At 36.5% G+C, this 16,000-nt stretch overlaps 1 protein-coding gene across 1 annotated transcript in view; it reads left to right on the top strand.

Moving 5' to 3' along the window:
- The window catches only part of Rtel1 (Regulator of telomere elongation helicase 1), a 168,671-nt gene that overhangs the window by 35,415 nt on the left and 117,256 nt on the right, over positions 1-16,000 (top strand). The window contains exons 6-8 of the mRNA XM_067144670.2: positions 6,656-6,769; positions 10,283-10,486; positions 11,689-11,880. Coding sequence (XP_067000771.2) covers positions 6,656-6,769; positions 10,283-10,486; positions 11,689-11,880 — 510 coding nt within the window. The remainder of the gene's footprint in view (positions 1-6,655; positions 6,770-10,282; positions 10,487-11,688; positions 11,881-16,000) is intronic.

Here is a 16,000-nt window from a genome sequence, read left to right as displayed (position 1 = left end):
TCAGGTATCTAGGATCTCGCTTACAGACTGTTGGTAGGATAGATGATGAAATGCAAAGTAGGATAAAGGCAGCATCGATGAGATGGAGGGAACTCACAGGCGTACTCTGTGACAGAAGGATACCACTACATCTAAAGTCCAAACTGTACCACATAATAGTACATCCTGTTGCTGTATAAAGTGTTGAATGTCGACCAGCTAACAAAGCTACGAAGTGCCAATTACATACCATGGAAATGTATGCTCCATTTGTCGATGGACATCACTCTCCTGCATCAAGTAAAAAATGACACTGTTCGCCAGCAAATGGGCATTGCACTCATTACCGAGAAGGAACGGGAAAAATGTCTCCAATGGTAAGACCAAGTCCTGCATGTTGCATCTGGAACAGTTGCCAGTATCACCCACTCCTTTGAAATTAATGGGCAGCGTCCATATGCACGTCCGAAGCAGCGCTGGCACGACACAGGAAATGCTGATATGAAGACTCTGAATTTAAGACCAGATGATGCCTAGAATCGTACAAAATGGTGAGCCAAGCTTAGAACAGCAGACCCTGCACCAGCGGGAAAACACTAGGAAGAGGAAGATTCATTTTAATGACAAGTGGCCTGTGCTGATTCACCTCAAATCAGAGCTGTAGTTCCTCCAGCGGCATTGTACATGACTGAGAGCTGGCCAGTTACCAAAAGCGCCGAGTCCCTCTACACACCATGGAGATGTACAGGTTACATTGGTCTCTTGAGTTTCACTCCTTTATTACATAACCAATGACATGATCCAGCAGAGGATGGGAGTTGTTCCCATTCAGTAAAACATGTGAGAAGGGTGTCTGAGATGATACAGCCATATCGTGAGAGATTAAAACTTCAGTGGTGTTCACACAACATTATTACCATGGTTACTGCTTACATCGCCAATATCTACGCGCGGTATGACTGTCCTATGTTTATTCTTGCAGGTGACTCGCAGACGTTGTGATTGAGCGAAACACAATGCTACCAACCACTCTACTTAGGAACTAGACCATTAGTGAGCAAAGGGGGTCTGGGGCATAAGCCCCCATGTTAGAGCCACGAAGCGTTCTTAGGCCTCTACTTACCTGAGGAAACACCATTGGTCTGCACTGGTTAGGGTAGGGCCTGGACAAGACCATTGGTCTGGATTGATTAGGGTAGGAGCTGGACAAGACCAAGCGGCAAAACCCGATAATTTTATCTAACACCCTCAACCATTGCAGGATACTATCCTCATTTTTCCGTATTGAAAGTCAGTTAAAGGAGAACAATAAAACTTTGATTTCCACCTATTCAATACTTTAAAAGCAATTATAAAATTAGGATCTCATCCTTATTTTATTGCTAAATTATTAAAAACATAGGACATGTTTCGTTCAATTTTTTAATATCTTCAGCTATACACATTTTTAACAAGGTTACAACCGGTAACATTATTCTATGACTTGTACTTATTGTTTACTGCTAACAGACTTAATCATCATCATCATCATCATCATCATCTTCCTTATTGGGCCATGTGACCCGTTACGGTCTTGCATTTTACTTTTTGCAAGATTTGAAAGCAATCAAATGTCCTTCCGACGGGTTGCTAGCCTGAAGGAACAGACTTAATCATAATAACTATTAAAATTCTTTTGAATATAAAACATTATATATTACGTCGTCTTATTAAAACAATATAACTATTTGTAGTGTTTGAAACTTTAAAATCTTGTTCTAATATTTGAAATACAATGTCACAAGTTAGTCATGTATAAATACATTTACAATCTGTTAAAGTTGTTGAATATCTTAAAATTATTTGTTGGAATACGCATTAAAATCTTTTTGTTACTACTGGCGTGAGCTTTACCACACATTGTACCTTATGGATATAAAATCTTAGTGCACTCTCAAAACAGCTGATTTTAAGCGTGACTAACATTCTTTTCGTCCGTAAATTAACAAAATGAAGCACACTGTTGATTATAGGTTATAAATTTGTCGTACTTTAAATATTTAACATCCAATTTTTCAAATTCACGACTTGCTTGTAGACTTTAACAGTGTAGAGCAATTCTACAAACGTTAGCAAGAACTCAGAACCTGAGGTAGTTGTCAAACAGCTGAGTGCACTAGGCAGGCAGAAGTAGAAAGGAGATGTCAACAAACTTACTTTCGTAAAATTCGATGAAGTTACCACTTGCTTATCGTCAAAACTTCACTGTCACCATTTGACTGAGTTCTTGCTAACGTTTGTAGAATTGCTCTACACTGTTAAAGTCTACAAGCAAGTCGTGAATTTGAAAAATTGGATGTTAAATATTTAAAGTACGACAAATTTATAACCTATAATCAACAGTGTGCTTCATTTTGTTAATTTACGGACGAAAAGAATGTTAGTCACGCTTAAAATCAGCTGTTTTGAGAGTGCACTAAGATTTTATATCTATAAGGTACAACGTGTGGTAAAGCTCACGCCAGTAGTAACAAAAAGATTTTAATGTGTATTCCAACAAATAATTTTAAGATATTCAACAACTTTAACAGATTGTAAATGTATTTATACATGACTAACTTGTGACATTGTATTTCAAATATTAGAACAAGATTTTAAAGTTTCAAACACTACAAATAGTTATATTGTTTTAATAAGACGACGTAATATATAATGTTTTATATTCAAAAGAATTTTAATAGTTATTATGATTAAGTCTGTTAGCAGTAAACAATAAGTGCAAGTTATAGAATAATGTTAACGGTTTTAACCTTGTTAAAAATGTGTATAGCTGAAGATGTTCAAAAATTGAACGAAACATGTCCTATGTTTTTTATAATTTAGCAATAAATTGAGATCCTATTGCTTTTAAAGTATTGAATAGGTGGAAATTAAAGTTTTATTGTTCTCCTTTAACCCTCAACCATCACAAGGCCCCGCTTTACTTGTTCCAACGTAACAATTTTACTATAAACTTCACTTGAAGTGAGCAACGGTGATGTCTCTTTACTAGCTTTAATATGTTTTAATACTCCATTTGGAATTATCAACTACATTTTTTCTTTTATCATTATTCTAACACCCTCAACCTCCACAGGGCGCCACTTTACAAGGTTTAACGTAACAATTTACGTTCTTATAAAATTACCAGTATACAGTTTGTTACCAATTTTTAAACAAGGACTTTCAAGAAAGTGTATAAATTTACGACTATTTGTTTTTTAAGACTTTATTAAGGCTTCATTTTAAGAATATCATAACTATTGTTAACCATTTGCTCACCATTTGAAGCACATTTCCAACATCATCCTCACTTTCATATATAATTTTAATACAATCAGGTACCTGATTAATTACCTTTTAGATTGAGATTAAGGCTGAAGATGTCCTTAAGTAAAGGGCGAAACATGTTCCCATAATTTTATTCAAGATTTAATTTCTTAATTAAAATCTCTATTTATGTATTGAATAGGTGGAATAAATAAATTTTAATATTTATTTGACTTCATTGTACATTTCAATATGGACCAAAACATGAGAATTATAACATATAAGCCAATAGCAATGTGCGTAGCCATTCCAGCAATGGAAAATGATGTACTTTTTGGGGTGGGTTGGTGGGTCCCTGGCCATGGCAATGGACACATCTCTTCTCTAAAAGGAATTCCACGTAAGTTTTGCGTGCTTTATTCTACATCAGCCCCTTATAAAACTTGCGGGAATACAGCTGAAGTTTCACCCGTGAGAGCGGCAGATGGCTCTGCCTTTTGTGATGCATACAACTTCACTGTCGATGGTAAGTTTCCACGTGGAAGGCCAAGTACAATGGCAAGACACCCTAGCTACAGACATGAAGATTGCTCGGCTGACTCCGAACGTTGCATCTGATCACTTAAGAAGGTGTTCATCGATCCAAAGAGCGGACCCTTTGCCTGCGAGAAAACTTTCAGTTAAAGAAGAAGAATATTCTTGTAGATATTGTTTTGCAATTGCCACTTAAATTCTCACTTTGTTGAGTGATTTATTTTCTCCATTTCTAAGTAGCATTCTGAAGTTTTAGTATACTTGTTGGCAAATTGTACTCTCCAGTTTTGTTTTGTGTGTTTCTTGTGCTTTCAGTTTACTTTATACTTAAATAAGTAAAAATTAAATATTATGTATGAAATAGTTCTCTGAAATTGCTGCCTTTAAGTAGGATGGAAAATAAATGGTATCAATCAAGGACAGGTACGCAAGGGTACATGTACAATAGAGGCAGATGCAGATTGCCAGCAGTAACCTGCACAAGAAAATGTCTCACATTTTCAAATGGGAGTGCACATAGTAACAGCTGGCATCGGCATGTGTAAACTGAGTCAGACTGTTTGCCGGAATGAAATATTCATTCTTGTTCCGATATGGGTTTGATCAATTGTCGCTTTATGTGCGTTTTTATTTATTTTTAATTCCTGTTGTGGTTCTGGCTATGGATACAGAAATAATACTGATATCATAGTCTTCACTTGTCATCAAAATTAATGCGACCAGAGTTTCAGAAGAGCAGTGGGGTTTGAACAGTTTCCAGCATTCCAAGGAGAACCAAAGACCTAATCAATATTTTGTTTTCATATGACATTTGCACCACATTATTAAGTAAAACCAGTAAAATTATGGGAGGATAGATAGAAATTATTATATATTTTTATTAGTTTATCAATAATATCATTGTTCTCTAGCTTCATTTAATAACCATTGATTGAGAACTGATAAAGTCAAATTTAATTTAATTAAATAGAGCTAAAAAATTTCTGTTAGAAGCAACTATGGGAATTAAAACTAAAATGAATAACATATCTTACCTCTAGGTAATTGCAAACTGTTCTTCTGGTAGAATCTTCTGCTTAATAAAGTTATGCCAATCCTTGATTAATCAGGGTTTAGATTTTATCTAAAGTGTAGCCAAATATTTTGGTTTCCATTCTAAAGTATTTTAATAAACTGTCTCCTATCTGCTGTTCACCGAGGGAACAATTATGGTATTCAGCATATTTTTCTTTTATTGCTGGGTTAATTTTGTCTGTTTTTAGTAGCAATTGATAAAAAAATTACTTTCTCGTTATTTGACTCCTTGCTGTGAACAAGCAGTTTCAGAGCCTACAATATGCCTTTACCAAGTTGTAATGCTGCTAACCTGAATCTGACCTTGTATCTGCATTTCCAAAGAATAGTTTCCAGTGCAGTCCAATATAAATCATGCAATTGCTTCGTGTCTCTTTCACTTTATTGTACTTCTGTCTCCTTGATTTTCTGTTCATTCTTCTGTAATGAAGAATTAGTTGTGTGATAATGTTTTATAGAATTGTCATCAGGTGTGGGAATTAACCTGGTTCTCATTTTTGGTCTTGGCTTAGTGAATCTCAGGGCCATGTGCACCTTCAAAATTGGAAATCTTGTTTCTTAAATTTTTCAACTTCCTGGCAGGGAATTTAAGCCACATCCTTTCAGGTGAAATGAACATGCCTTTCCTGCCTCTGCTAGGCAGCCCCTATGGTATGACTGGGTGTAATATAAAATGTATGTATGGGTTATAGTAGAAGTGGATGGTTAGGGAAGGTAAATCTTCCCTAGTACGTGTATACAATCACTAAAATGATTGGTGAAAGCTTACCATAAAATGAATAAAACACATCCACTAGTGAAGGTGTACCATCACTGGCTCCAGTTAGTGGATGTGTACAGTAGCAGATTATTAATGAACACGACCTCCTATTAGCGTCCAACAATGGTACCAGGCATCAGTATGAATGTAGTTGTCATCACTTGGTTGTTGTTATGCTATACATCAGTGCAGTTATGGTTGAATCAGTGAAGTTCTACGAACATCTTAGAGTGGAACGGGGAAACCCAATTATAATTGTCTTCATGGACAGGGAAAAGTATTAGTCACTTATCAGCAAGGTTAAATTACTCAAATCGGGGCGAAAGAGGGATGGCAACGACTACAGATTTTTTAAGAGATATGAAGTGCTCGAGGTGAACGGAATAATGAAATTAATACAACCTGTTACTGAAGAAGGCAAGATTAATTGCTGTAATAAATGAATGTTCAATTCTGTTTTGTTTTGTTTTTTGTTTTTTTTTCATTTCATAAACTAAAATGCAACATTCAGTACAGAAAATTATTTTTTCTTGTTTTCCAATTGCAGCTCATAAAATGCAACTTTTGAAATATGACTGTGTTTGGTTATTGCAGCACCATGGTTCACATTTCTTACCTCTTGGCAGTGAAGGTATGCCATCACTAGCGATGGTGCACTATCCCTAGTAAATGTGTATTGTGTGGCAAAACTGGTATCAGTAATCCACTTTCACTAAAGGAGTCACCTTCACTGAAACTTTCACTTCCACTATAACATACGTACAGTATGTATGTCGAATCCTCAGCCCGAAAGCTGGTTGGATCCCCAACAACTCTGCCATCAGCTTCTGGGGAAATGTAGTATCCCTTTGCTTTCCTCATGGTAGAAAAGAGTTTTACGTAAATAACACCTGTAACATTTACACAGCAACAGCATGATTAATATTTTTTAAGTGTAAAGAGGGAAAGGAGAAATTATTTTTTTGCCTATGTATTTATGTTTTGTTCTGTTTTGAGATCATGACATTACCTGTATTTCAGGATACCGTTGTTATTTTAGATGAAGCTCATAACATAGAGAAAATGTGTGAAGAGTCTGCATCTATAGAGTTCAGTAGCACTAACATTGCCATGTGCATTGATGAAATTACTGTGGTAAGTACCATGTATACTCGTCTTTTAATATTTTCATCAAATTGCCTCAGTGTTTTTCTTTTCCGATTTCCTTCTTGACTTCCTCATTTCTTGCCTTGTCAATTTTTTTTTTTTTTTTTTCCTTTCCCTGTGATACTTCTTAAAAATTTAATCTCACTGGCCTGGATTTTACTCTCCATTTTTTCATGTGTGTCCAGATCTCTGCTGTATTTGTTAATACGCGGCAGTAATATTTGTAATATTTGTACATCTCTTAAACTTCCTGGGAACTTTGTTGTTCTTCAAGTTCTTTACACTCAGTTAAAATGCATTTACCTGTTGTGTCCTCTTACTCTCTGCACCCTGCATCAGTTTGCTTTCCAAATACTTGAAGTTTTCTACAATTTCAGGGTCTCACATCCATGCAATTTAAAAAAAATATGTTTACCTTCTCTTTTTCATATAGTCGGTGCTATTACTTTGCTTTCCTCCTTACTTATTTTAATTCCATAATTACCAATATACTCACCCAATATGTCCTTTGCCATTGTACTTCCTCTCCGTTTGCTTGCCACACTAAATTGTCATATGTGAACCTCATAATTTTCTGCTCACTGTCTCCATATTTACTTTTTATCGCCTTCACAATTTCATCCATTACCATTGTGAGGTCAAGAGGTCAGCCAAGGAAGAGATGGATCGATGAGATTGGAAATGATCTAGTTGGACGAGGTCTGGATTTAAAGTAAATGAAGAGCGGTCATTCACTGCACCCAGGAAACTGGATGAAACTGGTTTAAGATCATAGGATATAAACTTCATGGTTTTGATCCGTATTGAATTGTGATCACAATAATAATTATTAAATTAATGTCGTATGGTCCACCTTTTTCAATACTATATTATGCAATATTATTGAATTACATTACTAAACTAGAGACTAGTTTTGGCCTTGGCTGGCCACCTTCAGTCTTAATGTAATACATCTGATAACTAAACAAATGTAAAAACACACAATTGACATGAAAACTAATGTACAAACAGATAATTAACATTGAAATCTGGGATGAACTAAGTGTAAAATCTGAAAAATAAATTAGGCTCTAAATTCTTAGCATCTGGAGTATGCTCATCATCCAGACTCTTTCTTGTATTGATATTCATAGAATTGTTAGTTCCATCACTGCTAATCATTACAATTTCAATTGCATATGATGATGATGCTTGTAGTTTAAGGGGCCTAACATCAAGGTCATCGGCCATTTCAATTGCAAAATGTGATGATGAGCATACTCCAGATGCTAAGAATTTAGAGCCTAATTTATTTTTCAGATTTTACACTTAGCTCATCCCAGATTTTAATGTTAATTGTGTGTTTGTACATTAGTTTTCATGTCAATTGTGTGTTTTTACATTTGTTTAGTGTTAGATGTACTGTATTATATTAAGGCTGAAGATGGCCAGCCAAGGCCGAAACTAGTCCCTAGTTTAGTAATGTAATTCAATAATATTGCATAATATAGTATTGGAAAAGGTGGACCATACAACATTAATTTTATCATTATTGTTATTGTGGTTTAAGATGTCATAAGCGCAGACAAAGAGTGTGTGTGGGAGAGGAGTAACAGCTCTGTAATAAACCTTTGTCCAGCTGGCCCGGCCAAGGGCTCCTTGCCAAGGTTACGGTGAAGTTCTTAACAGCAGCTTTGGTGGAGACCAGCGGAATAACACAGTTGGTGGATGAGGCATTCCGGTACTCAATCTGCTGCCTTTTACTTGATGTATGGGACTACCAAAGCCCAAGAAAAACTCTCGACTGTATTAGGCCTAGCAAGTCAGCAGAAGAGGAGGAGGGATGACTTTCAACAATAATAGTACAAGCCTCACCTCGAATTATGTGGGAAACCGATAGAAAAATGCCTGGCCAAGAGGAGCTCAAAATGGCAGAAGATACTGGAAGAAGCTTATTCATTCCCACATCCGAGCTGCTGGAGTAGAGAATCGATGGTGATAACCATTATGAAAAAGGATGGTTACAGCACCCGTATTTACTTGTGTATTATACCCCCCTCTCGCGTATTAGACCCCCTTGGCTTTTCGAGACGAAGAAAATTAAAAGAATAAATCTCACATACAAGACCCCCTAACGTAATTCGTCGGAGAAGAGTAATTCCGCTTCTAAGCAGGTACAAGCCTTACTGCATCTCTGATGATATCACACAAATTTGTGAATAGTTTCATCCGTACGACCCACACAGTGAAAACACGCATCGAAGTCATGCGGTACATCTGTGTTTCATAGTTAAGAAATGCCCACCTCCGTAGCGTAGGCCTACTTCAGCTCTGGTGATGTCTCACAAATAGGTGAATAGTTTCGTGTCCGACAGTATAATTTATAGCTCTTTTATCGCATATTGGTCCCTCCCTCCCTCTACTTTGTTGGGCTGTAAAAGTGGAAAAAAGGGGTGGTCTAATATGCGAGTAAATACGGTACTTTCATGACAGTCTAGTTACATTCCAAAACCACTCTGGCCTAGCAACAGGGGTCTGGTTAGTGAAATTTTAATTTTCCCTTGCCACAGTGTAACATGCATCCCTCATAAAAATTACTGGTATATAGGAGTAGTAGTTTTATATTTATTACTGTTCAAATGTTGGCTCTACCAAAAAAAAAAAAAAAAGCCTGGAAAGTTGCATTTGAGTAGCCTCAAAGATCTGTGGGAGAGGGTTAAAAGAGGCTTTTGTCTATCCACTGTGTTCAAGTACTTACTGTACATTGCATTGTTACAAATTACCACTTTCACTGAGCAGTGGAGCATGTCTGATCCTAACTCCTAGTACTAGCTGATCCAGACAAGTGCAAGGTCAGTTAGGGCACCACATTAAAGATGAGTATGATCTGAACAGTAATTGTGGAAACATTTTCCTTTCATCTTTGGTAAGTTGGTAGAGTGAATGAATTTCAAGCTTTGTTTGGGAGAATATTCCAATAGAAAATAGGTTGCAGTTGTGGAAAAAATTGATTATGGGTTGTATAATACTGTTCGAACCAACCCCATGATCTAGGTGTAGCATGCTTGCCTCTTACTCAGCGACTCTGGGATCAATTCCTGTCCGGTCATAGCTTCCGTTACAGGATCTGTGGCCAAAGAGGATCTGAGGGCTTCTTCAAGGTCCACTCAGCCTACAAAATTACATGAATAGCTATCTGATGGTGAGATAGCGGCTCCAGTCTAGAAAGCCAAGAATAACAGCTGAGAGGATTCTTCCCTCTGACCACACATCACTTCGGAATGCTATGGGGGTTAGTTTTATTTCTAGAGTATTGATTGAATAAAACTAGATAAAACATGGCCTGTGAGAAATCTGGGAGAATTATTTGTTAAGGGAAAAGTGAAAATTCATTCTCTAAGAAGTATTAATACTGATTTGGTTTTGAAACTTGCTTAGATTCCATTAATATTTAGATTGTTCTTTTAGTAGCACCTTTGAAACAAAATTACTACTGTTTACTCTGTTTCTTTCTGCTGGCAGGCTATGAAAGATTTTGCTGATGAGGCTCAACTCAGCTCAGAATTTGGAGATGATGGAGGTTTACGCAAAGAGAAGGACTTTACTCCTGATGATTTATGTTTGCTAAAAGCTATTTTTCTTGAATTGGAGAAGGCAGTAGATGAACTTACAGAAGGATCAACGTTTCCTGGCGACTACATCCTTGAACTGTTAGCCAAGGCCCAGGTATGTTTAAAATTCAATGTTTTGAACCATACTTGTTGATATCTTAGAAGTGAAGCTTCCACGGTGTGAAGAATTATTTAATTTATTTTCCGGGTTGAACCGTGTTGTACTTGTACGCATATCACGTACAGTTTGCCGACGTTTTCGAATACATTGCAGTATTCTTTGTCAAGGCGACTGAAATACCCCTACTCGATCCGAGGTAATCAGTCTCCCAGGCAGAAATTACACTGCTAGAGTGGCCTTGATCTTGGCCTTTTATATCCTAGCCTATCTGGCTGACGTAAGCCCTGGCTGTCTCGCGAGGCTTCTGGAAAGTTTATGTCACAGCCAGGTAGTGGGGGCTTGCCCGCGCTGTTATGTAATGGGGTTGTGGCCCGTGTGTTTATGTTGTGGTCTGTATGTCTTAAACTATGAATGCCAAGACCTACAGACCACAACATAAACACACGGGCCACAACCCCATTACATAACAGCGCGGGCAAGCCCCCACTACCTGGCTGTGACATAAACTTTCCAGAAGCCTCGCGAGACAGCCAGGGCTTACGTCAGCCAGATAGGCTAGGATATAAAAGGCCAAGATCAAGGCCACTCTAGCAGTGTAATTTCTGCCTGGGAGACTGATTACCTCGGATCGAGTAGGGGTATTTCAGTCGCCTTGACAAAGAATACTGCAATGTATTCGAAAACGTCGGCAAACTGTACGTGATATGCGTACAAGTACAACACGGTTCAACCCGGAAAATAAATTAAATCATACTTGTTGATGATGATGATAATAATAATAATAATAATAATAATAATAATAATAATAATAATAATGGTGTGTGGCCTCCAGAGAGATCTGGTACAGGTCTTTCTAGTTTACGCCTGACAGGCGACCTGCACATCTTCTATGAAAATGCTGCACTACCTATGATAAATTCTAAAGCTGAAGATGCCACTCACACCCAATCCCCTAACTGTCGAAATTAGGCAAGGACAGTTAAAATCCCCGACCCGATAGCATGAAAATAAGTGCATACTTAAATGCATAATTCACCACTTTTTGCAGCATTCTTGCTCGCTTATATTGGTGAATTATACAGCATGTGACATCTAGTTATAGTTATAACTATAACAGTAAATTTCTGTGATCCACCAGTAGAGCTTAAAATAACATTATATCACATGATAAAGATGCTTCTAAATTTTCTTTTCAGCTAACACCTGGCAAGAAAACTATTGTTATGGAAGTCTTGACCAAGATTATTCAATACTTATCAACAACAAGTGAATCACCCTTTCAGCGTAAAGGAACTGCTCTCCAAAAGTTCAATGACTTATTGTCTGTCGTGTTCAGGCATGACTCTGAAGGGATGCAGTATCTTAGCAAATTAAAACAGAACTACAAGGTAAGTAGTCATAATTTATTATTGAAGATTTATTAAACACGCTGTTTACATTTAACAGTTACATAAATTCCTGTCATCTGCTTAATACGCCAGCGAATTAGTCCTTGCTAGGCAGAATAGAATATGATACTATTCACATCGCTGTCCACAGAGACTGCAGAAACAATGAAACGATACCTGGCGAAATTCTCTTTGGCCACAGATCCTGTAACGGAAGCTATGAACTACAGTCCTGGTGAACACGTGCTGAAATGCAAAGTTAAGCTCCTTCCATTAGTTTGAATGAAGGGCAGGTGTTAGATAGAAGTCCTGATCAATGCCCGTGGCTTTTTTGTCACTTTCTGTGACATGAGATGCTGCTGTATTTTATAGGCCGCGATCTGTGCTTGCTCTCTGATAAAGAAGTCTGTGTCAGTCATTCGATACACAAGTCAGGTCAGTGCTGTTCACGATAGTCAAAGGGCTCGTTTAAAGTATGCAGCTTTAACTGGCTTCAGTCTCTTCAAGTTAGCAGGTGTAAGATAGACATCGTTTCCACCTTCTGGAAAGTCAAGGAAAAACATTTTGGTCAGGGAAAGTCAGGGAAATAGACAAAAAAATCTGGAAAGTCAAGGAAATCTTCCCCAATGATGGATTTGAATGGATATTTTTAGGCTCTAGTCTGTTGTAACCCAGGCTATTGTAGCATTTCTTTTTCAGGTATATTTTTCACAAGAAGTGCATAATAATTCTAAAATTTTTGTTGTGCCCTAGTGTCATTTCTTTCAACCATTTTTGTGTTGTTCTTTTTTTATTTCAGTTGTAGGATGCTTTCTTGAAACTCAGGACAATGGCTATCAAGGAGTGTACATGTAATAAACTTTGGCTGGACAGTAAAGTATTTTAATTTATAATAATATAAGAAATTTATTTTAACTTCAACCTATTCAATACAGTATAAGATGTTAACGTATTAGTTAAACATCGTTAAAATAGTTGAGACATGTTTCGCCCCTTCTGTAGGGCGTCATCTGTCATATCCAAACCTCAAAATTCTACCAAACGTCTGGTTGGAAATTATAAAAATACGTTGCATGAGTGAAGACATTAAAAAAAACATTTACAAGATCTTATCATTAACAGAATATCAAATTGGTTAAAAAATGTACACTAGTGAACACGTTGGTGAATTTTCCCTCAAAACAAGCCCGTCATATGTACAGTATTGACAATACTCGTAATTTAAAGTCTTATTTGATGCTAAGTTCGAAGACAGTTTGAAATTTATATACAAATATTGGGAATGAATGCAGAATATATATAATTACAATTACTGTACACGTATTTTACATTGTAAAAATGATGTGGAAAAGCATTCCAAATTTGTATTAATTCCTTTTTTTTTTTTTTTTGCCTCAATATTTCGTTCCTGATGTAGTCTAATCAGAAATAGATTCAAGATGTGAAATTTATAATTTATGACCAGCTCATGTAAAAATGTTGCATTATGTCGTAATTCATCTTGGATGTCTATGTTGACTAATTATATTTTAGGCTCAAACAAATTAGTTCGCCGAAGTATCCATGGGCTAATTACACCTCTAATAAGAAATATTTGAGAATTACATTTTTGGCCTTCCCCTAAACTACCATTTCACTCAGCGTGAATAAAATAATTTACAGCCTAGACTATAGCGACTTATTTTCTGACTTTGTATACCGATTGTCATCAAGATACGACTACTAATAACAACAATATTTGAGAATTATATTTTAGGCCTTCCCCTAAACTACCATTTTTCTCAGCGTGAATACAATTATTGATAGCCTAGATTGTAGCAACTTATTCCCCAACTTTGCATACCCATTTTCTTTAAAATACGACCACTAATAACATAAATAGTTGAGAATTCAATTTTAGGCCTTCCCCTAAACTACCATTTCACTCAGCGTGAGTAAAATGATTTATAGCCTAGATTGTAGAGGCTCATCCCCCGACTTCACATACCGATTTTCATTAGACCACTAATAACATAAATAGTTGAGAATTCAATTTTAGGCCTTCCCCTAAACTACCATGTCACTCAGCGTGAGTAAAATGATTTATAGCCTAGATTGTAGAGGCTCATCCCCTGACTTCACATACCGATTTTCATTAAATTCTCTTCAACCGTTTTCTCGTGATGCGTGTACATACATACATACAGACAGACAGACAGACAGACAGAAATTACGGAAAAGTAAAAAGTGCATTTTCTTGTTACTATGGACATGACCGATACAGAAATACCATTATTTTCAAATTCTGAGCAATGTACAGACAAAACTCTTAATTTTATATATATAGATTAGACTACATCAGGAACGTAATATTGAGGTAAAAAAAAAAAATTATTGAAATTAATACAAATTTGGAATGCTTTTCCACATCATTATTACAATGTAAAATACATGTACAGTAATTGTAATTATATGTATTCCGCATTCATTCCCAATATTTGTATACAAATTTCAAACTGTCTTCGAACTTAGCATCAAATAAGACTTTAAATTACCAGTATTGTCAATACTGTACATATGATGGCCTTGTTTTGAGGGAACATTCACCAGCGTGTTCACTAGTGTAAATTTTTTTAACCAATTTGATATATTGTTAATGATAAGATCTTGTAAATGTTTTTTTAATGCCTTCACTCATGCAACATATTTTTATAATTTCCAACCAGACGTTTGGTAGAATTTTGAGGTTTTGATATGACTGATGATGCCCTGCAGAAAGGGCGAAACATGTCTCAACTATTTTAACAATGTTTAACTAATATGTTAACATCTTGTACTGTATTGAATAGGCTGAATTTAAAATAAATTTCTTATATTATTATAAATTAAGATTCTTTCAATACGGAAAAAATGATTTTCATTACTTGTAAAGTAAAGTATTTCCCGAAGTGAGTGGGTGGTTGGACGTATTGGTAAATGATGCAACTTCAGCATATTGTCAAGTGTGTTGTAAATCATTCAAACTTAGTAATATGGGCAAACAAGCAGTCACTTCTCATGCGAAAGAACCTACTCATATAAAATATATGAAAGCTAAGTCTTCCTAGCCAACAGTTTCTTTCTTTGCAAAGAATACCTCTACTTCATCTCCACTTGAAGATACACAACCAAGAGTTAGCACTACATCCATAGTTACAAAGGAATTAGCAATGCCAGGGACAAGTTAAAGGAGTTTAAAGACTTGCTGTGTGAATAAAGATGATGTTATATCGGCTGAAGCCGTATGGGATCTCCAGGTTGTCACTGGAAAGATGTTTCTCAACTCTTGTAATGAAACCTCCGCAGCATTCAAAACAATGTTCCCAGGCAGTAAAATTGCTCAAAACTTTACTATGGGCCAGACTAAGGCTTCCTATGTTATAAATAATGGATTAGCCCTATATTTTAACACATTGCCACCCGGATGCTTGAGCTTGTCACCCTGTGGACCGGACATTTTTCTACTAAGCATACTAGGGTGCACTTGATTTTAAAAAACGTACATAAATATTAAACCAGTCAAGATTTTATCTTTAAAGTTGGTATGAGTACTCTCCAATGCCCCTAGTAGTAGTGGATCTGCCTTTACAAAACCATCTTCAGCGTCAATTCCTAACACATCATTAATGTTTACATCGTTGTCGTTGTCAGAGTCACTTGAATAAATAAGCACACTAGGTAAATTATGGCGTGTAGAGGCTTGAATATCACTTTCATTATCACCTTCGCATTCAGTTTCCACTTATAATTCTTCTAAAATATCGTCGTCAGCTAACACCGTATTCCGCGGGCGCTCCATCTTGTCATTGACTGAACCGGCAGAAAGAAAGTTGACGTTTTGAAACTAAATCAAAGAATAAAAGAGGCCGTGAATAAAAATAATAATGTCTGAAATAGTTCAATATATGGTCAAGAGATGTCACAGGAAGACCGAAATCAATGTCGTGAGTAAAACCGAGATTTCTCAGGGCCCGTCACCTACCGCTGGCGAGCATACTACGAGATTTCTTGGGGCCCGTCACCCATGTGTTAAAGAAAGTTTGCAAAATGACTTAAAACAGTGCTCTAGCTATGTTGTTTGTTTTGATGAATCATTAGACAA

Source organism: Anabrus simplex, chromosome 3 (assembly GCF_040414725.1).
Source record: "Anabrus simplex isolate iqAnaSimp1 chromosome 3, ASM4041472v1, whole genome shotgun sequence".
Lineage (NCBI taxonomy): Eukaryota > Metazoa > Arthropoda > Insecta > Orthoptera > Tettigoniidae > Anabrus > Anabrus simplex.
This window is presented reverse-complemented; position numbering and strand designations above follow the sequence as displayed.